Raw genomic sequence first — 23,280 nt, forward strand, 5'->3', positions numbered from 1 at the left:
TGTTGCCATTCTCGTGTCAGATCAGATGGTAATTCTTCGTCCCAGCCGAGTCCCCTCTCCCACATTTCCTGGAACATGCACTTGATCCTGATGGTGAAGGGAGTTAAGAAACCAAGAGGGTCGAAGATACGTGCAGACTACTGCAGAACACTTCTCTTTGTGTTTTGCTTTTGCTTTAGAATGCTCAGTAGCGGCCTGAGGTCAAACACAAAGTCATCCGTTTCCGGCCTCCATACTAAACCTAAAACCTTCAGCTCTAATCCTTGTGTTTGTAACGTCAACGGGTGGTCTGTTGTCGTACTCTCCTCCCATTTTGTTTTCAATTCAGGAGAATTGGTCATCCATTTGCAGAGGTCCATGCCTGCAATCGGCAGCATTCGCTTTGCAGTTGTTGTCACAAGGAAAGCCTCTTCAACATTGCGTGAACTTGCAATGAAGTCATCTACGTAGAGTGACTCTCTCAGTATCTCTACAACTTCTGGTTGTTCTGTTTCATATTGTTTCAGGTGCTTCCTGATTGTAGCTGCCAGCAAAACTGGACTTGGGGAAGCTCCAAATACCACTCTTTTCATCCTCAGCACACGCAGCTCCTCTTCATTTTCTCCTCTTGGTGGGCCTGTGAGCCATAGAAATCTCACGGCGTCTCTGTCTCTCTCTGCTAGGGATATCTGCAGGAAAGCTTTCTTGATGTCTGCCATGAATGCGATCTCATGTAGTCTGAACTTTATCAGAACGCTGAGCAGATCCGGATTCAGGTTCGGTCCTGTGAGTAGACAGTCATTGAGAGATGGACAGCCATCTTCATGGGACGAGGCATCAAACACCACTCTCAGTTTTGTCGTCACCTTATCTTCTCGGAGTACTGCATGATGAGGTAAGTAGTATTTTACGTTGTCTGCACTTGATGCATTGTCCTTGGACACGTCCTCTGCCATATCTTGTTGTAAGTAGTCTTCTACTACTTCATTGTATCTGCTGTACAACATCACATCCTTCTTCAGTCTTTTCTTCAGACCTTCAAACTGTTTCTTGGCAATTCTATAGTTGTTTTGGAGTTCTGGCATTTCTCGTTTCCATGGCAACTCCACATGGTATCCCCCCATCTTTGAAGGTGGTTGTTTCCTCAAACCATTGTAGAGCCTCGTTTTCCTCTGGGTTCTGTGTTTTCTCGCTTAGAATACCCAGAGACTCAAGCTCCCAGAATGCATGCAGTTGCTTGGAGACTAGTGTGTCTTCATCAAGTGGGATGAACATGCAGGTTGCCTCGGCGACACTTGACATGGACACGGGTCCCTCCACCGACCATCCAAAGGTGCTCTCTAAAGCAACTAGCGTCTCCGTCAGTCACTCCACTCTGCCTGATACTATCTGCCAGTAGTAGTCTGCTCCTATCAGGACAGAGAGTTCAGGATCAGTGTCATCTCCTGGAAAGTCTGCGAGCTGCAGTCTCCTTTTACTGAGCTCATACTGAATCCGTTCACCAGGAACCTTCATCACAGCTGTGCACACTTGTGGGGTTTCAATTGCCTCTATCTCTATTCTCTGCTGTTTGTCCCAGACATTCTCCAAGATGACTTTCACTGTGTTGCGTTGGGACGTTGCTGGGGCAGAGGAGCCAAACGTGTGAAGAGTGAGTGCCTCTTGTCTGATTACTGGTAGCTTCAAGCCCTTCACAAGGTTTTCATGTATGAAGCTTCTCTGACTGCCTCCATCTAGTAAGCAACAAGCTATCTTCCTGCCCGATGGGCCTTCTACCCATGCCTTTGCCATTTGTAGCAACACAGTGTTCTGTCCATCTGGTTTCATCTTCACTGAATGGGGAATAACTGAGGAAACAACAGTATCTACAGAAACAGTAGGGGGTTGCACCTCACTCCTCTTACTGGTACACACCACAATGTGATGTATGCTTCCACATGTTGCACATGACACATCTTTGACTTTACAGAATTTTGCTATGTGTCTCTGTCCTAAACATACAAAGCATCTTCCCATGTTCTTTAGTTTCTCTTTGCGTGTAGCAATATTGTAGTCAGGGCAGTTTTCTGATTTGTGGTCTGCACTGTCACAAAATAGACATGTTTGCTGTTCCTTCTGGCTGGCTGTATGCAGTGCTGCAGCAGAGGGCATGTTGGGTCTTTTTGGTTTCATTTCATTGGAGAAGCATGACTTGTTCCATGGTTTGCTCTCTTTCTGTTGGTTGTATGATCTTGTCATTTGTAGCGCTCTCTCCCTGCTCTGAACCTCTTTCTGTAGGAAACTGATCATCTCAGACACTTTCCATTCATCATCTACTCCCCTCTGACGACTATAGTCAAGAGCTATGTCCTGTGGAATCATCTGCAGTAAGATTGGGAATAGTAGGCTTCCATAGGATTCTGACACTACACCCAGTGATTCCAAGCTCCTAATCTGAATTTCACATTCATCATATAGCTGCCTCAATGCATTTAGATCAGAGGATTTCTTCACAGGTGTGAGATTAAGCAGCTTTGACATATGAGCACTAATCACAAGATCTTTCCTTCCAAATCTGCTCTTGAGTAGAGCGATTGCATTATCCTAGTTACTGTCTGTTAACATCAGTCCTGCTACTGCCTTTGCAGCTGGTCCAGTGAGATATGTTTTCAGATAGATAAACTTCTCTTTTTTACACAGTGAATCATTGTTGTGAATAGCAGTCTCATACTGGCTCCAAAACTCCTGCCACATACTGACATCTCCATAGAATTTCTCAATAATCAACTTCGGTAGCCTTACTGAGTTAGCGTCACTCACCCGGGCTGGTAGTGGATTGACGTCCTGTTTCTTCGTTATCACTCTTTGTGCACGACTCTTCAGCATGATAATGCGCTCTTTATAATCCTCCGTGCATGCAATCTCTGCCTCCAATCCGTCCAATGGCGTTAACTGTTCAATTCCACAATCGAGTTCAAACAAATTGTCTTCCTTAGCTGATAACAATTCCAACAATGTACTCAAGTGATCGGTATCCGGATTTGACTTGGATATTTCCACGTCAATCTGATTCAAAATCCGTGTTGTTGCGCCTCGAATGGTACCCCGCTTTCGTCTCATTCTTTCTGCTTCATGCCGACGTTCCTCCTCAGCCATTTCAGCCACTTCTTCGTCGCAGCTCATATCCCGGGTTTCGGTACCAAATTTTAGATTAACTAACTTCTTAGTAATGACTCGGGACGTCGGTTTTGATACGAAAGCTTCTTTTAGTAAGAATACTTGTTTACGTTACATTTAACAACAATTGTTTTGGGTACAGAGCAATGCAGGTAAGATGCTGTCGGAAAATCAGCCACAATCCCCACACCTGCACATAATTGGCACGTTATCACTCATTCCTCTCGCAAGGCATTCTGGGACTTCAAAAAACCCAATACAATTACATATGCAAATAATTCTAAAGATTAACTCAAACACATTAAAGTTACAACACACACACACACATACACACACATACACACACAGGGAGATACCTGGGGAGGTGCCCTGCATGTATCAGTCCTGTATGCTACTCAGGGCTCAGACTCCCTATCCTTTTGTCCTTTTGTTACCCACAGCTTAATCATCATCTCCCTGGGATTCTACTCATGAAATGCTTTGAAAGTCTGGTCATGGCTCTCATCAACACCATCATCCCAGAAACCCTGGGCCCACTCCAATTCGCATACCTCCCCAACAAATCCACATATGACGCAATCTCTATTGCACTCCACACTGCCCTCTCTCACCTGAATAAGAGGAATACCTATGTGAGAATGTTGTTCATTGACTACAGTTCAGCCTTCAAAACCATAGTGCCCTCCAAACTCATCACTAAGCTAAGGACCCTGGGACTGAACACATCCCTCTGCAGCTCGATCCTGGACTCCTTGACGGGCCGCCCCAGGTGGTGAGGGTAGGAAACAAGACATTTGCCACGCTGATCGCTCAACACGGGGGCCCCTCAGGGGTGCGTGCTTAGTCCCTTCCTGTACTCTCTGTTCACCCACGACTGCCTGGTCGCGCACAACTCCAACACCAGCGTGTGCCAAGCACGACTCCAACACCATCATTAAGTTGCTGACGACACAACAATGGTAGGCCTGATCACCGACAACAATGAGACAGCCTATAGGGAGGTCAGACACCTGGCAGAGTGGTGCAAGGACAACAACCTCTCCCTAAACGTGAGCAAGAAAGGAGATGATCGTGGACTACAGGAAAAGGAGGGCCGAACATGCCCCAATTTACATCGACGGGGGCTGTAGTGGAGCAGGTTGAGAGCTTCAAGTTCCTTGGTGTCCACATCACCAACAAATGATCATGGTTCAAACACACCAAGACAGTCATGGAGAGGGCACGACAACAACTTTTCTCCTTCAGGAGACTAAAAAGATTTGGCATGGGTCCCCCACCATTGAGAGCATCCTGACTGGTTGCATAACTGCCTGGCATGGCAACTGCTCGTCATCCGACCATAAGACACTACAGAGGGTAGCGCATATGGCCCAATACATCACTGGGGCCAAGCTTCCTGCATCCAGGACCTACAGTTGAAGTTGGAAGTTTACATGCACTTAGGTTGGAGTCATTAAAACTCGTTTTTCAACCACTCCACAAATTTCTTCTGAACAAACGATAGTTTTGGCAAGTCACTTAGGACATCTACTTTGTGCATGACAAAATAAAATTCAAACCATTGTTTACAGACAAATTATTTCACTTATAATTCACTGTATCACAATTCCAGTGTGTCAGAAGTTTACATACACTAAGTTGACTGTGCCTTTAAACAGCTTGGAAAATTCTAGAAAATGATGTCATGGCTTTAGAAGTCATTTAGTCATTTAAGTCATTTAGCAGACGCTCTTATCCAGAGCGACTTAGCTTCTGATAGGCTAATTGACATAATTTGAGTCAATCGGAGGTGTACCTGTGGATGTATTTCAAGGCCTATCTTCAAACGTAGTGCCTCTTTGCTTGACATCATGGGAAAATCAAAAGAAATCAGCCAAGGCCAAGAAAAAAACTGTAGACCTCCAAGTCTGGTTCATCCTTGGGAGCAATTTCCAAACACCTGAAGGTACCACGTTCATCAGTACAAACAATCCTATATCGACATAATCTGAAAGGCCACTCAGCAAGGAAGAAGCCACATTGTACGTACTTCCGGGTTGGAGCGAGCGGTCGCATCCGCACTTCGGTCCGCAGGTAGTATAACTTTTCATTACATTTCATTACATTTCATTATAGTACAACGGTTTGATTTGTCTAATCTTAGCAATTTCTTCTTAGCTAGCTACATAGCCGTCTTTGTATCAAAGATAATTGCGTAATTATCGTATTTCGTCGTCCTAACGTAGTCTACACTGCTATCTGCCCAGCAGCTAGCCAGCTAGCAAACGTCCACCGTCTACCGAATAGCAGCACTGTAGAAACTATTACACTCAACTGAACGACTTGATTAATGTAGTGTTAGCTAGCTACATAGTTGTCTTTGCTGTCTTCGTATCCAAGATAATTGTGTAGTTTAGAGTGTGTAGTTTTAGAGTGATTATCTTAATTTACCGAGGTTAGCTAGCCAGCTATTTGTCGTCCTTAACGTAGGAGACACTGCTAGCTAGCCAACAGCTAGCCAACGTCTACCGAATAGAACTTCCGCACTCAACAACCCGGTCCGCTTCGCTCCACAGGTAGTATCACATTTTCATTTCATTTCATTACAGTACAACGGTTTGATTTGTTTGATCGTAGCTAGCTACATAGCTAGCTACATAGCCGTCTTTGTATGAAAGATAATTGTGTAGTCTAGAGCGATTTTCTAGGTTAGCTAGCCAGCTATTGTCGTTCTTTTAACGCAACGTAACGTAATCAACACTGCTAGCTAGCCAGCTAGCCCCCGAATAGCAGCACTGTAAAAACTATTACACTCAACGGAACGACTTGATTAATGTAGTGTCAACAACGCAGCCACTGCCAGCTAGCCTACAAAGTCAACAACGCAGCCACTGCCAGCTAGCCTACTTCAGCAGTACTGTATCATTTTAATCATTTTAGTCAATAAGATTCTTGCTACGTAAGCTTAACTTTCTGAACATTCGAGACGTGTAGTCCACTTGTCATTCCAATCTCCTTTGCATTAGCGTAGCCTCTTCTGTAGCCTGTCAACTATGTGTCTGTCTATCCCTGTTCTCTCCTCTCTGCACAGACCATACAAACGCTCCACACCGCGTGGCCGCGGCCACCCTAATCTGGTGGTCCCAGCGCGCACGACCCACGTGGAGTTCCAGGTCTCCGGTACCCTCTGGAACTGCCGATCTGCGGCCAACAAGGCAGAGTTCATCTCAGCCTATGCCTCCCTCCAGTCCCTCGACTTCTTGGCACTGACGGAAACATGGATCACCACAGATAACACTGCTACTCCTACTGCTCTCTCTTCGTCCGCCCACGTGTTCTCGCACACCCCGAGAGCTTCTGGTCAGCGGGGTGGTGGCACCGGGATCCTCATCTCTCCCAAGTGGTCATTCTCTCTTTCTCCCCTTACCCATCTGTCTATCGCCTCCTTTGAATTCCATGCTGTCACAGTTACCAGCCCTTTCAAGCTTAACATCCTTATCATTTATCGCCCTCCAGGTTCCCTCGGAGAGTTCATCAATGAGCTTGATGCCTTGATAAGCTCCTTTCCTGAGGACGGCTCACCTCTCACATTTCTGGGCGACTTTAACCTCCCCACGTCTACCTTTGACTCATTCCTCTCTGCCTCCTTCTTTCCACTCCTCTCCTCTTTTGACCTCACCCTCTCACCTTCCCCCCTACTCACAAGGCAGGCAATACGCTCAACCTCATCTTTACTAGATGCTGTTCTTCCACTAACCTCATTGCAACTCCCCTCCAAGTCTCCGACCACTACCTTGTATCCTTTTCCCTCTCGCTCTCATCCAACACTTCCCACACTGCCCCTACTCGGATGGTATCGCGCCGTCCCAACCTTCGCTCTCTCTCCCCGCTACTCTCTCCTCTTCCATCCTATCATCTCTTCCCTCTGCTCAAACCTTCTCCAACCTATCTCCTGATTCTGCCTCCTCAACCCTCCTCTCCTCCCTTTCTGCATCCTTTGACTCTCTATGTCCCCTATCCTCCAGGCCGGCTCGGTCCTCCCCTCCCGCTCCGTGGCTCGACGACTCATTGCGAGCTCACAGAACAGGGCTCCGGGCAGCCGAGCGGAAATGGAGGAAAACTCGCCTCCCTGCGGACCTGGCATCCTTTCACTCCCTCCTCTCTACATTTTCCTCTTCTGTCTCTGCTGCTAAAGCCACTTTCTACCACTCTAAATTCCAAGCATCTGCCTCTAACCCTAGGAAGCTCTTTGCCACCTTCTCCTCCCTCCTGAATCCTCCTCCCCCTCCCCCTCCTCCCTCTCTGCAGATGACTTCGTCAACCATTTTGAAAAGAAGGTCGACGACATCCGATCCTCGTTTGCTAAGTCAAACGACACCGCTGGTTCTGCTCACACTGCCCTACCCTGTGCTCTGACCTCTTTCTCCCTCTCTCTCCAGATGAAATCTCGCGTCTTGTGACGGCCGGCCGCCCAACAACCTGCCCGCTTGACCCTATCCCCTCCTCTCTTCTCCAGACCATTTCCGGAGACCTTCTCCCTTACCTCACCTCGCTCATCAACTCATCCCTGACCGCTGGCTCGTCTCTTCCATCTTCAAGAGAGCGAGAGTTGCACCCCTTCTGAAAAAAACCTACACTCGATCCCTCCGATGTCAACAACTACAGACCAGTATCCCTTCTTTCTTTTCTCTCCAAAACTCTTGAACGTGCCGTCCTTGGCCAGCTCTCCCGCTATCTCTCTCAGAATGACCTTCTTGATCCAAATCAGTCAGGTTTCAAGACTAGTCATTCAACTGAGACTGCTCTTCTCTGTATCACGGAGGCCCTCCGCACTGCTAAAGCTAACTCTCTCTCCTCTGCTCTCATCCTTCTAGACCTATCGGCTGCCTTCGATACTGTGAACCATCAGATCCTCCTCTCCACCCTCTCCGAGTTGGGCATCTCCGGCGCGGCCCACGCTTGGATTGCGTCCTACCTGACAGGTCGCTCCTACCAGGTGGCGTGGCGAGAATCTGTCTCCTCACCACGTGCTCTCACCACTGGCGTCCCCAGGGCTCTGTTCTAGGCCCTCTCCTATTCTCGCTATACACCAAGTCACTTGGCTCTGTCATAACCTCACATGGTCTCTCCTATCATTGCTATGCAGACGATACACAATTAATCTTCTCCTTTCCCCCTTCTGATGACCAGGTGGCGAATCGCATCTCTGCATGTCTGGCAGACATATCAGTGTGGATGACGGATCACCACCTCAAGCTGAACCTCGGCAAGACGGAGCTGCTCTTCCTCCCGGGGAAGGACTGCCCGTTCCATGATCTCGCCATCACGGTTGACAACTCCATTGTGTCCTCCTCCCAGAGCGCTAAGAACCTTGGCGTGATCCTGGACAACACCCTGTCGTTCTCAACTAACATCAAGGCGGTGGCCCGTTCTTGTAGGTTCATGCTCTACAACATCCGCAGAGTACGACCCTGCCTCACACAGGAAGCGGCGCAGGTCCTAATCCAGGCACTTGTCATCTCCCGTCTGGATTACTGCAACTCGCTGTTGGCTGGGCTCCCTGCCTGTGCCATTAAAGCCCTACAACTCATCCAGAACGCCGCAGCCCGTCTGGTGTTCAACCTTCCCAAGTTCTCTCACGTCACCCCGCTCCTCCGCTCTCTCCACTGGCTTCCAGTTGAAGCTCGCATCCGCTACAAGACCATGGTGCTTGCCTACGGAGCTGTGAGGGGAACGGCACCTCAGTACCTCCAGGCTCTGATCAGGCCCTACACCCAAACAAGGGCTCTGCGTTCATCCACCTCTGGCCTGCTCGCCTCCCTACCACTGAGGAAGTACAGTTCCCGCTCAGCCCAGTCAAAACTGTTCGCTGCTCTGGCCCCCAATGGTGGAACAAACTCCCTCACGACGCCAGGACAGCGGAGTCAATCACCACCTTCCGGAGACACCTGAAACCCCACCTCTTTCAGGAATACCTAGGATAGGATAAAGTAATCCTTCTCACCCCCCTTAAAAGATTTAGATGCACTATTGTGTGGCTGTTCCACTGGATGTCTTAAGGTGAACGCACCAATTTGTAAGTCGCTCTGGATAAGAGCGTCTGCTAAATGACTTAAATGTAAATGTAAATGAAACCAAAGGGTTTAAATACAATCAGGGGAAACGAGGCACAGGTGCAAATAATAATGGGGATCAAGGGAAAACAAAAGGTCAAAAGGCACAATGGGGGCATCTAGTGACCAAAAACCGGAACAACCCTGGCCAAATCCTGACACTATTGTAAAGTGGCTGTTCCACTGGATGTCATAAGGTGAATGCACCAATTTGTAAGTCGCTCTGGATAAGAGCGTCTGCTAAATGACTTAAATGTAAATGTCTTAAATGTCTAGAGTTTGTATGCTTCTCTGTGTGTGGAGTAAAGGTGGTCTAGAGCTTTGTATGCGTCTCTGTGTGTGGAGTAAAGTTGGTCTAGAGTTTGTATGCGTCTCTGTGTGTGGAGTAAAGTTGGTCTAGAGCTTTGTATGCGTCTCTGTGTGTGGAGTAAAGTTGGTCTAGAGTTTGTATGCGTCTCTGTGTGTGGAGTAAAGTTGGTCTAGAGTTTGTATGCGTCTCTGTGTGTGGAGTAAAGTTGGTCTAGAGTTTGTATGCGTCTCTGTGTGTGGAGTAAAGTTGGTCTAGAGTTTGTATGCGTCTCTGTGTGGAGTAAAGTTGGTCTAGAGTTTGTATGCGTCTCTGTGTGTGGAGTAAAGTTGGTCTAGAGTTTGTAAGTAAAGGTGGTCTAGAGCTTTGTATGCGTCTCTGTGTGTGGAGTAAAGTTGGTCTAGAGCTTTGTATGCGTCTCTGTGTGTGGAGTAAAGGTGGTCTAGAGCTTTGTATGCGTCTCTGTGTGTGGAGTAAAGTTGGTCTAGAGCTTTGTATGCGTCTCTGTGTGTGGAGTAAAGGTGGTCTAGAGTTTGTATGCGTCTCTGTGTGTGGAGTAAAGGTGGTCTAGAGCTTTGTATGCGTCTCTGTGTGTGGAGTAAAGGTGGTCTAGAGCTTTGTATGCGTCTCTGTGTGTGGAGTAAAGTTGGTCTAGAGCTTTGTATGCGTCTCTGTGTGTGGAGTAAAGTTGGTCTAGAGCTTTGTATGCGTCTCTGTGTGTGGAGTAAAGTTGGTCTAGAGTTTGTATGCGTCTCTGTGTGTGGAGTAAAGTTGGTCTAGAGCTTTGTATGCGTCTCTGTGTGTGGAGTAAAGGTGGTCTAGAGTTTGTATGCATCTCTGTGTGTGGAGTAAAGTTGGTCTAGAGCTTTGTATGCGTCTCTGTGTGTGGAAAAGGTGGTCTAGAGTTTGTATGCATCTCTGTGTGTGGAGTAAAGGTGGTCTAGAGCTTTGTATGCGTCTCTGTGTGGAGTAAAGTTGGTCTAGAGCTTTGTATGCGTCTCTGTGTGTGGAGTAAAGGTGGTCTAGAGTTTGTATGCATCTCTGTGTGTGGAGTAAAGTTGGTCTAGAGCTTTGTATGCGTCTCTGTGTGTGGAGTAAAGGTGGTCTAGAGTTTGTATGCATCTCTGTGTGTGGAGTAAAGGTGGTCTAGAGCTTTGTATGCGTCTCTGTGTGTGGAGTAAAGGTGGTCTAGAGCTTTGTATGCATCTCTGTGTGTGGAGTAAAGTTGGTCTAGAGTTTGTATGCGTCTCTGTGTGTGGAGTAAAGTTGGTCTAGAGCTTTGTATGCGTCTCTGTGTGTGGAGTAAAGTTGGTCTAGAGTTTGTATGCGTCTCTGTGTGTGGAGTAAAGTTGGTCTAGAGTTTGTATGCGTCTCTGTGTGTGGAGTAAAGTTGGTCTAGAGTTTGTATGCGTCTCTGTGTGTGGAGTAAAGTTGGTCTAGAGTTTGTATGCGTCTCTGTGTGTGGAGTAAAGTTGGTCTAGAGTTTGTATGCGTCTCTGTGTGTGGAGTAAAGTTGGTCTAGAGTTTGTATGCATCTCTGTGTGTGGAGTAAAGGTGGTCTAGAGCTTTGTATGCGTCTCTGTGTGTGGAGTAAAGTTGGTCTAGAGCTTTGTATGCGTCTCTGTGTGTGGAGTAAAGGTGGTCTAGAGCTTTGTATGCGTCTCTGTGTGTGGAGTAAAGTTGGTCTAGAGCTTTGTATGCGTCTCTGTGTGTGGAGTAAAGGTGGTCTAGAGTTTGTATGCGTCTCTGTGTGTGGAGTAAAGGTGGTCTAGAGCTTTGTATGCGTCTCTGTGTGTGGAGTAAAGGTGGTCTAGAGCTTTGTATGCGTCTCTGTGTGTGAAGTAAAGTTGGTCTAGAGCTTTGTATGCGTCTCTGTGTGTGGAGTAAAGTTGGTCTAGAGCTTTGTATGCGTCTCTGTGTGTGGAGTAAAGTTGGTCTAGAGTTTGTATGCGTCTCTGTGTGTGGAGTAAAGTTGGTCTAGAGCTTTGTATGCGTCTCTGTGTGTGGAGTAAAGGTGGCCTAGAGTTTGTATGCATCTCTGTGTGTGGAGTAAAGTTGGTCTAGAGCTTTGTATGCGTCTCTGTGTGTGGAGTAAAGGTGGTCTAGAGTTTGTATGCATCTCTGTGTGTGGAGTAAAGGTGGTCTAGAGCTTTGTATGCGTCTCTGTGTGTGGAGTAAAGTTGGTCTAGAGCTTTGTATGCGTCTCTGTGTGTGGAGTAAAGGTGGTCTAGAGTTTGTATGCATCTCTGTGTGTGGAGTAAAGTTGGTCTAGAGCTTTGTATGCGTCTCTGTGTGTGGAGTAAAGGTGGTCTAGAGTTTGTATGCATCTCTGTGTGTGGAGTAAAGGTGGTCTAGAGCTTTGTTTGCGTCTCTGTGTGTGGAGTAAAGGTGGTCTAGAGTTTGTATGCGTCTCTGTGTGTGGAGTAAAGGTGGTCTAGAGTTTGTATGCATCTCTGTGTGTGGAGTAAAGGTGGTCTAGAGTTTGTATGCATCTCTGTGTGTGGAGTAAAGGTGGCCTAGAGTTTGTATGCATCTCTGTGTGTGGAGTAAAGGTGGTCTAGAGTTTGTATGCGTCTCTGTGTGTGGAGTAAAGGTAGTCTAGAGTTTGTATGCGTCTCTGTGTGTGGAGTAAAGGTGGTTTAGAGTTTGTATGCATCTCTGTGTGTGGAGTAAAGATGGTCTAGAGCTTTGTATGCGTCTCTGTGTGTGGAGTAAAGGTGGTCTAGAATTTGTATGCGTCTCTGTGTGTGGAGTAAAGGTGGTCTAGAGCTTTGTATGCGTCTCTGTGTGTGGAGTAAAGTTGGTCTAGAGCTTTGTATGCGTCTCTGTGTGTGTAGTAAAGTTGGTCTAGAGTTTGTATGCGTCTCTGTGTGTGGAGTAAAGGTGGTCTAGAGCTTTGTATGCGTCTCTGTGTGTGGAGTAAAGTTCGTCTAGAGTTTGTATGCGTCTCTGTGTGTGGAGTAAAGGTGGTCTAGAGCTTTGTATGCGTCTCTGTGTGTGGAGTAAAGTTGGTCTAGAGCTTTGTATGCGTCTCTGTGTGTGGAGTAAAGGTGGTCTAGAGCTTTGTATGCGTCTCTGTGTGTGGAGTAAAGGTGGTCTAGAGCTTTGTATGCGTCTCTGTGTGTGGAGTAAAGTTGGTCTAGAGTTTGTATGCGTCTCTGTGTGTGGAGTAAAGGTGGTCTAGAGCTTTGTATGCGTCTCTGTGTGTGGAGTAAAGGTGTAAAGGTGGTCTAGAGTTTGTATGCGTCTCTGTGTGTGGAGTAAAGGTGGTCTAGAGCTTTGTATGCGTCTCTGTGTGTGGAGTAAAGGTGGTCTAGAGTTTGTATGCGTCTCTGTGTGTGGAGTAAAGGTGGTCTAGAGTTTGTATGCATCTCTGTGTGTGGAGTAAAGGTGGTCTAGAGTTTGTATGCATCTCTGTGTGTGGAGTAAAGGTGGCCTAGAGTTTGTATGCATCTCTGTGTGTGGAGTAAAGGTGGTCTAGAGTTTGTATGCGTCTCTGTGTGTGGAGTAAAGGTGGTCTAGAGTTTGTATGCGTCTCTGTGTGTGGAGTAAAGGTGGTCTAGAGTTTGTATGCATCTCTGTGTGTGGAGTAAAGGTGGTCTAGAGTTTGTATGCATCTCTGTGTGTGGAGTAAAGGTGGCCTAGAGTTTGTATGCATCTCTGTGTGTGGAGTAAAGGTGGTCTAGAGTTTGTATGCGTCTCTGTGTGTGGAGTAAAGGTAGTCTAGAGTTTGTATGCGTCTCTGTGTGTGGAGTAAAGGTGGTTTAGAGTTTGTATGCATCTCTGTGTGTGGAGTAAAGATGGTCTAGAGCTTTGTATGCGTCTCTGTGTGTGGAGTAAAGGTGGTCTAGAGTTTGTATGCGTCTCTGTGTGTGGAGTAAAGGTGGTCTAGAGCTTTGTATGCGTCTCTGTGTGTGGAGTAAAGTTGGTCTAGAGCTTTGTATGCGTCTCTGTGTGTGTAGTAAAGTTGGTCTAGAGTTTGTATGCGTCTCTGTGTGTGGAGTAAAGGTGGTCTAGAGCTTTGTATGCGTCTCTGTGTGTGGAGTAAAGTTCGTCTAGAGTTTGTATGCGTCTCTGTGTGTGGAGTAAAGGTGGTCTAGAGCTTTGTATGCGTCTCTGTGTGTGGAGTAAAGTTCGTCTAGAGCTTTGTATGCGTCTCTGTGTGTGGAGTAAAGGTGGTCTAGAGCTTTGTATGCGTCTCTGTGTGTGGAGTAAAGGTGGTCTAGAGCTTTGTATGCGTCTCTGTGTGTGGAGTAAAGTTGGTCTAGAGTTTGTATGCGTCTCTGTGTGTGGAGTAAAGGTGGTCTAGAGCTTTGTATGCGTCTCTGTGTGTGGAGTAAAGGTGTAAAGGTGGTCTAGAGTTTGTATGCGTCTCTGTGTGTGGAGTAAAGGTGGTCTAGAGCTTTGTATGCGTCTCTGTGTGTGGAGTAAAGGTGGTCTAGAGTTTGTATGCGTCTCTGTGTGTGGAGTAAAGGTGGTCTAGAGCTTTCTATGCGTCTCTGTGTGTGGAGTAAAGGTGGTCTAGAGTTTGTATGCGTCTCTGTGTGTGGAGTAAAGGTGGTCTAGAGCTTTGTATGCGTCTCTGTGTGTGGAGTAAAGTTGGTCTAGAGTGTGTATGCGTCTCTGTGTGTGGAGTAAAGGTGGTCTAGAGCTTTGTATGCGTCTCTGTGTGTGGAGTAAAGGTGGTCTAGAGCTTTGTATGCATCTCTGTGTGTGGAGTAAAGGTGGTCTAGAGTTTGCTGGAAGAAATGAGGCTAAATGGATTTAAGTTTACGTGCATTAAGGTCCCTGGCCACTAGGAGCGCTGCTTCTGGATGAGCATTATGTTTTATTTTATTTCTTTATTTTACCCCCTTTTTCTCCCCAGGAGTCCGTAAAACGGCAGCCATCCCCTCCCGCACCATTATAGGTTACAAGCCATAAGACTGCTAAGACTCTGGACTATCAGAATTGACCCCCCCCCCCCCTTTACACAAACTCTTTTATGACTCATCAAATACTATAAGCTACTGCTACTGCTTATTATCTATCCTGTTGCTTAGTTACCTTACCCATATGTACTGTACATATCTACCTCAATTACCTCGTACCCCTGCACATCAGTACTGGTACCCATGTGGCTCAGTTGGTAGAGCATGGCGCTTGCAACACCAGGGTTGTGGGTTTGATTCTCATGGGGGACCTGTATTAAAATGAATACACTCACTACTATAAGTCACACTGGATACGAGTGTCTGCTAAATTACCATTTTTTTGTACTGTATATATAGCCAAGTTATCATTACTCATTGTGTGTTTATTCCTTGTGTTACCTTTCTATTATTAAAAAAAAATATTCTCTCTGCATTGTTGGGAATGGCCTGTAATTTAGCATTTCACTGTTAGTCTACACACATGTCACAAATAACATTTGATTTGCTTATATTGTTGTACTATTGGGAGCTATAAGTGAGTTGACAAACTATAATTGTGGGGCTAGCGATTCAACAGTGTTTTGGGGTTTGCGAGTAATGCACTTGTTATCGTAGTTCGGAGTTGATCGTTAAAAGACTGCGGTTGTAAGAGGAAGAGTCACTTTTGCTGCCGGTCACACAACAACACAACACAAACCTGGATACAGCAGTAGGCCTACTACATGTCAGCTAGGTTACCTGTTTAACTGTTTTTTAAAATAGTTTGGGGCTTAGGTCAAATAGCCAGGGATGTCTAATCTCAGTTAACCCAGAACTAAAATCGTGCATCATTTAGTCAGATGCTCGATTATGTTTACATAGTCAAGAGATAAAGGTATATCTAACTGACAATACCTCTCATATTTCTCTCTCTATCTCTCCATTCAGCCAGAGCTACCACTTGCAAACCACCCGAGACATGATGCGGCCCCATCCCAGTGTCACCCTGGACCCAGCCTTCAATTACCCCCAACACCATGTACCCCTGGGGCCTCAGTTCCGCTCCCGGAACCAGAGCTACATGCGGGCGGTCAGCACCCTCAGTCAGGCCAGCTGCGTCAGCCAGGTGAGTCCCACACAGGATCCTTACAAGGGGAACACCAGGAGACCCGGGGGAGGAGGAGGAAGGAGAGATACAGTAGATGCCACCAGGAGCCCAGGAGGAGGAGGAAGGAGAGAAACAGTAGATGTCACCAGGAGCCCTGGAGGAGGAGGAGGAGGATGAGGAAGGAGAGATACAGTAGACGCTACCTGGAGGTGGAGTAGGAGGTGGAGGAGGTGGAGTAGGAGGTGGTGGAGGAGGAGGAAGGAGAGATACAGTAGATGCTACCAGGAGTCCTGGAGGAGGAGGAGGAGGAGATACAGTAGACGGCCACCATGTGGGCAGTGTGGGTGGGACCATCTGTTGTTTGCTAAAGGGATGGCAATAATCACAATAATCATATAGTTACTTATAGAAACACATTAGTCACCACTAGATCCCCTTTCATTGAGATGGTAGATACTTGTTCAGGCATTATTGTTTGAGAGAGAGGCTTTTTCATTGTTTAAGTTGTCATTGGTAGTACTGTTGACATATTTTGCGGTTTTCAGAACAATCCATGTGAAACCAATAGATTTGTGTTATTGGTGACATTGCATCAACAAGCAGAACCATACATATCTGTTATTTTCTATATTTATCTCATTACAAGTTCAGGTTACCTGTTACGGAAGTTCCTACACAGTACTAGGATGTTGTTTTAAACTGCTCAGTCAGTCTAGACAATGTTGGATGTTTGATCAGTAAAAAGCGTTGGTTTTATCCATATTTGCTGCGTATTAGCTACACTATACATTTAATATACCCAGTCATTTTTATTATGTTATTAAGTATCAGGCTTTTATGCACTGCGTAATATAAACAAGATTCATTTTGATACACAGGTGACGTTTTAGTATAGCTTCCTGCCTGCCGTTACGTTGGATGCATTGCATTGGAGATATACTGTATATATTCACAACATTGAAATTCCGCATGTTGTTTGTACTGTGTTGCACTGTAATTTCTACTTTTGAATAGGTTCTTGTAAGGACATCTGCTTTCCCATTTCCTCAGTAGTAACGTATGTATAAAGCTCCCGAGTGGCACTGCATCTCACTACAGACCTTGGTTCGATCTCGGGCTCCATCACAACCGGCCGTGATCGGGAGTCCAATAGGGCGGCGCACAATTGGCCCAGAGTTGTCCGGGTTAGGGGAGGGTTTGGCCAGGGTAGGCCGTCATTGTAAAATAAGAATTTATTCTTCACTGACTTGCCTAGTTAAATAAAGGTTCAATAAAAATACAAAATATCACAGGAGGCTGCCGAGGGGAGGACGGCTCATAATAACGTCTGAAATGGAGCAAATGGAATGGCATCAAACACCTGGAAACCATGGAAACCACATGTTTGATGTATTCGATTACATTCCACTTATTATGCTCCAGTCATTACCATTTGCCGTTGTCCCCACTTAAGGTGCCACCAACCTCCTGTGGTATGTATGTCTATGATGATGACTTACAATGGGATAGTACATACTGTAAACGGTATACCAAATGATGCATTGTTTTCGCTCTTTTCATTTGGTTGTTTATCTGCTTGATTTTTTTAAGAAAACAAAGATTTTGATGCAAAGTTGTTTTTTTTTAAGTTCGGAATTGCCAGTGCCTTTTTTCTCCTGCTAACACTCCTTCATATTTACTGTACTAAGGGGAAGAATCAAAGTGACAAACAGAAAGGAAGAGGAAAAATTAAGGACTGCTATTCCTGTTTTTGTCTCTCAGGTGAGTGAGACTGAGGTCAATGGCCAGTTTGAGTCAGTTTGCGAGTCCGTTTTTAGCGAAGTAGAATCCCAGGCCATGGAGGCTTTGGACCTGCCTGGCTCGTTCCGCACTCGAAGCCACAGTTACCTGCGTGCAATTCAGGCTGGGTATTCCCAAGACGACGACTGCTTGCCTTCAATGACATCCTCCACTGTCACATCAACTCTCAGATCCACAACAGGTAACAGTATGCATCGCAAAATCCCCCCCAAACGAGAGAAGGCCTAGAAAACATACTCCTCATACATTCTATGACATGTGTACATCCTTAACATACCTACATATGTACAGTGGGGTACCCTTGAGCTTTGAGAGATGCTTGGTTGAAAGATTCCGGTCATTTCTTATTTGCTACTTGTCATTGTTGTGTGTCTTGTTTGTCTTGCCTCTGCATATCCTGAGTGTTCCGAGGAAATTTGCTTGCAAGTGCGCTACATTGCACGAACGATGCATCATGACCCGGGCTTCCTGATTTGTCACTTGTGGCGGTGGCAAAGCTAAACCCGTAGTAGAGGGTGGGAGGGGCCTCATTCAAATTAGCACAATGAGAAGTCATACCCACAATGCACCTACACCACATCAACACACTACAGTCACACTCACATCACTTGGCATGTGCAAGAGGAACATGCCCTGTTCTAAGCATGTGAATCTCAGTGATATATGTGTCGTGTGTAGAGTGTGAGTTGTGTAGGGAAGGGTTAAGTGTTAAACAAACCAGTGGTTGGAGGGAGGGGCTATAGACCTCTACAGAGTGTTAGGAGGGTTCATGGCCTGCTCCAGAGAGGTTTTCAGCCTCCCCTTCCATGCTTTGTTTGACAAGTTCATTCCACTAGCACAAGGGTATTCAAATATTATCCTTTGAGGTCCGGAGCCAGCTGGTTTTCTGTTCTACCTGATAATTAATGGAACCCATGTGGTGTCCCAGGTCCCTGATTAGAGGGGAAGAGTTAAACTAAGCAGTGAAACTGTCTTCAAGGTCCAGATTGGATGTTGAGGGCACTAGCGTCTCTAACTGATCTTGACTTATAAGCCTACAGAAAACAAGACAGCATCTTGTAACCGACATACGGTAAGTCAACAAACTCAGATATGGTACTGGTTGCTCAAAGGAACTAGTAAAGGCAATTTAGAGCACGTAAAATAAATCATTTTTCTATATTGCTGTATTGTGTTGCATAAAACCCCATTTGAAGATATGATTTGAATAATATTTACTGGCAACTGATTTATTACTTCTGATGTTAGACCAATCAGAAGGCAGATCTTGCAATCATGTGAGGCTGATCAGTTGACTTGAGGTTTGACAAGGTTTGAAGGGCGCTCTCACTAAAATGTTCAACAGTTATTTTACCCGTTAGGCCCACCGTAATCTCACATTTAGACCTATTAGAAGAATGTCAAATCATCTCTTCCAAGTCAACTTGTTGCAATAATTGTTGTTTTGATATTAAATATTCAGGGATTTCAAGGTTTTGTGCAACATTTTACACACAATATCTTTGTCACAACATCAACATATCTGGTTGGTTGTGTAAACAGAACCACTGCTCCCTCCATAAACTAATTGCCCTAGTGCATTTGGTGTATGCCTGAAAGAGTAAAGCTATGAACCCTATTGAAATACTATAATTTCATATTCCGTTTTTCATTTGACAATATTATGACCTGGATTTTAACACATCTCGTGAAAGCAGTTGTACTAGCCCTCTGTATTTGTTTGAGTTTTTGGGGTTTCTTTGTTTTCTTGTACAATCTGGAGTTTTATTTTGTTTATGTTGTCATGCTCAATTGGGTTGCACAGTCAGAATCCCTCAGCCTACGATGTGACCTGCGGATCAAGGAGTGTCCTCCAATCCCACCGTCTTACCTGCTGAACTCCTTTCACCCAATAAGCTCTGTCCCAATTCTGTCCGCTTCCCAATTGGCTCACTAAATTTGCTCTGAAATGGTTGTCAGTTATTCAAGCGTTTTCTGCATATATTTGTATTTTTTATGAGTAGTTCTCAAGGACTTTTTTTCTCTTCCATATACAGTCATATCCAATTGGGCTATGGAACAGGATGTGCTAGTGAGCCTCAGGGAAATAATTGGCTATGACTTTTTGGCTCCATCTCAAGCCATATCGCAAATATTTCTTTACCTGGTATCAACCATTTGGTGTCATTTTTAAAGGAATAGCGGCTTTGAAGTTAAATTAAAATAATCCATAATATTTGACTGGCCTTGCCACTCAATTACATAAAAAAAAGAGAGATCTGAATTCTAAATCACTTCCCAACCAGATGCTAGCATGTCAAGGCTAGCAGGGCCCTTGAGTGGGAAGGGATCCTATGATGCCCCATTGGGCAGAAGAGCAGCACCCCTCTCTATTTGACCAGCCATGCAACTCTTGAAGGATAACCGGGGGGACTGAACAGCTGGAGACTTCAGTGATGCCTGTCACAGGTATTTTGATGTCAACACACATACATACGTCTATGTGTATGTGTGTTTTTTGCACTGCCTTCTCAGCAATACATAAAAACGCTAACTTTGATATGATACCAGGATGGACAAATCCCATTTAGATACTATGAGAAACAAACAGGGTTCTGAACAACTCACAAAACTCTGAGGCCTTGAATTCCTTGTTCGTATGCATTAATATTCCAGAATCATCTTTTTGATGATGGTGCCTCGCTGGCTTTTGCGAGTTGTTTTGAAGTGTGTCTATTTTTAAGCTAAAAGGGCATCATTGGTGTAACTGTATGATAAACCTGTACTTCCCAGTCTAATGCATAATCTGCTCATAGCACAGCCATACAATATATGGGGCGGCAGGGTAGCCTAGTGGTTAGAGCGTTGGACTAGTTACCGGAAGGTTGCAAGTTCAAACCCCCGAGCTGACAAATCTGTCATTCTGCCCCTGAACAGGCAGTTAACCCACTGTTCCTAGGCCGTCATTGAAAATAAGAATTTGTTCTTAACTGACTTGCCTAGTTAAATAAAAAAATATCCCTGAATGTTATCATATTGCCGCTGTCAACAGTCAAAATGTGAGCGCAGTTACAGTGTATTACAGTAGCTTTGTTTTTTTTATTTTATTTGATGAAAGTCGACCTCTGTAAAGTCCACATGTGGCTGGGTTTGACCCTCGGCGTAGAGGTTATCAGCCGTCTTTGACTGTGGGATTGCAGCCCATTCCCTGGTGCAGCACTATGGGGGGGGGGGGGATTTACCCGCCACTGGGGAAACTACACATGTCTTATCAACCTCATGGTGAGGGACCTGACATGTTCAATAGGGTTCATAACTGCTTCTCGGCCCAATGACTTGAGTTGTGATTCTTTCACTGCCTTTTCATCTTTTCTGTTGCACAAAAAAAACAAAACAAAAAAACAATAGGAAACACTTAGAAGCGTTCTTTAACAAAACATGCTTTAATGATTTCTTTCGGAGAATGGTCTTTTAATTTGAAACTGATTGGTAATGATGGTTTATATTAGGAACCAACAGGGTTCCACTTCCCAGGGTGCAGTGCGGTGAAAAGAGGGAAAGACTGTGGAAGGTAGATGTTCATTGAAATGAGTGAGAAGGCAGTGTAAAAACCGAAAAGCCTACAGTATGTGAGTTAAAATGCATCGCTCAAATGGCTCAGTGTACCTGGTTGAATAATTCCTTTATGCATTTTATTGTACCAGAGCTGTGTTAGAGAGCATAACAATTCTAGAGACCACTTCAGTGTCTGAAGGGCACCTCTTCATTAAGTTGTACACAGTCTCTTTTCGGGTTTGAATCTCAAATGCATCATCTGATTCAAGGGTAATGATATTCGCAGGAGATTAGCGATCAACAAATAGTCTACAACATTTCTACTCCATGTTCTCAATGCAATGATTTAATCTGATATATCAACTGGAGTTATAGGGTAGTTGTGGTATTTTACTCACATACTGAATGCATATTGTAGGTATATGTATGCCCACTCTAGGTTTGAAAATTTGGGCATTACAATTACATAACACTCCAGCTGTTCCCTCCCTTTGAATGTCCCTCTATTTGCATATTCAAATTTGTCTTCCAGAGGGATATGATATGCTGGAAGGCACTTCTTTGCTAAACGAGGACATGATAGAAGACGACGACGGGGCCAGCTCCTCGGCCTATGAGGAGTTGGAGCGCCTAGAGAGGGAGAACGCTGTAGCTCGCAGCCAGCACAGCACCAGCTCCACTGTAACTGCCATTTCTGTCCCCCCGACCTCGCCGCCTGCCTACCGGATCCCTGATGCCCCCTCCATAGCCGCCCCAGATCCCCCTGTACCTCAGGCCATCCAGGCCTTTAAAGAGTCCGCCAACATGGTGGCCGCCTTCAACATACAGTGGAAAGACGAGATCTCGGCCATGCGCTACGAACTGGCCGAGCTGCGCAGGGACGTGTGCGGCGAACTCAAAACTTTCAACAGCAACTTTTTCAACTTCACCCAGTGCTACAACATGTGGACGATGTGCCGCGAGAGCGCCAGTGACAGCTCAACACAGACCGGGGACCGGGTGTCTGTGGGCATCCAGGCTGGCACCAGCGGGCTCGTCAGGCAGAACACAGAGCACAAGTCTGTCATGTGCCAGCCGGAACCAGCCCCCTTTAACCTCATAAAACTGATGGACCCTCCCCGCATCGAGATCACTGGGGATTCAACGCCAGAGGAGGAAGCCAGCAGCCCCGCTAGCTCTCGGCTATCGGAAGATTTTTCAACATGGGACAACAGGGGGCAGAAAATACGCAAGCGCTCTTCGGGTGGCAGCCGCAGGAGTGCCAGTCTGGAACTGTGGAACAGGAAGTACACCAGTGGGCCCATGTCATACCTGTCAATGTCATTCTAATCATTCCCATGATACAACCCAGAAGAAATACAACATGAAGGGGTTTCCCCTTAACAACCCCCAGAGAACCAGAACAGGAGCCAAGGCGAAAAACCGCACACTATGTACACAGCGAGACAGGCAGGGCACTAATGTTGCTGAATGTCCCTTTACTATGGAGACATCTAGTTGTTGGCTTGTCATTCTCAGAGCAAGTAATGACCACATTGAACTAATCAATAATAAGGGTCCTGTAATGCCATTATCAAGGGATGTCATTAATATCTTGGATTGTGAAAGACGATGATTCGAATGTTACTTCTACAGTCTTGATCCCTAAGCACCACTGAGTGGCTTTCAGCACCTCTCTAACTAGGCTTCTGTGCATCAGATATTTAAAAAGTGTCTTGTGTGACACTGAGTCAACAGTTTGACTGTTTGAGATCAGCAGATGAGGAGGATGGTGCTCAATCCACCTTAAATAGACAGGGAATGTACTCTCTCATCTGCGCTTATGTAAGGTAGCTTATAGAATGTAGCCATTCCATGAGGTGAGGTTTAAAAGCCTTGACACCACTAAGACTAATTGAATGCACAAAATGACTTTATATATGTTTGTTATTTAAATATACGAATTGAATATAACGGCCTAGTAACTTTTCAGTCCCCTAATCATAGGTCCTATCCCATCCCTTGGTTACACCAATCGGATCCTTTTAAATCTGAGAACAACAAAGAAATAGGAGCTAGGGAACGGGACTAGGAAACATTATGAAACCGGCGACAGATAACAGACTGCAAATCTGCATACATCTGAATTAAAGAAAAAAAATTGTCACAAAACTTCAACCCTAGACTTGTTTGGTATTAACTGAGCCATGAAATTCCAGTAATGTGGTGGCTTGTTTCTTAACCTTATTCATTCCAGTTTCTTCTCATGTAGAAACCTAAGCACCTGATTATACTGAAATGATACTGTGAATAACTTTTTAAATCCCAATTTGTAATGATTAAATCAAAAAGAAAGATCATATTTGTGAATAGGTAGATTAAATGTAAAGTAAATCAAATCTATAACCATTCCCTAACCATTCCCTGTGTCAA

At 45.4% G+C, this 23,280-nt stretch overlaps 1 protein-coding gene across 1 annotated transcript in view; it reads left to right on the top strand.

Annotated features, from left to right (window-relative positions):
- Positions 1 to 22,197, top strand: part of LOC115140378 (disks large-associated protein 2-like) — a 46,258-nt gene extending 24,061 nt beyond the window's left edge. The window contains exons 3-5 of the mRNA XM_029678725.2: positions 15,375 to 15,552; positions 17,296 to 17,515; positions 21,401 to 22,197. Coding sequence (XP_029534585.2) covers positions 15,375 to 15,552; positions 17,296 to 17,515; positions 21,401 to 22,197 — 1,195 coding nt within the window. The remainder of the gene's footprint in view (positions 1 to 15,374; positions 15,553 to 17,295; positions 17,516 to 21,400) is intronic.
- The last annotated feature ends 1,083 nt before the right edge of the window (positions 22,198 to 23,280 follow it).

The sequence above is a fragment of the Oncorhynchus nerka genome, linkage group LG13, assembly GCF_034236695.1.
Source record: "Oncorhynchus nerka isolate Pitt River linkage group LG13, Oner_Uvic_2.0, whole genome shotgun sequence".
NCBI lineage: Eukaryota > Metazoa > Chordata > Actinopteri > Salmoniformes > Salmonidae > Oncorhynchus > Oncorhynchus nerka.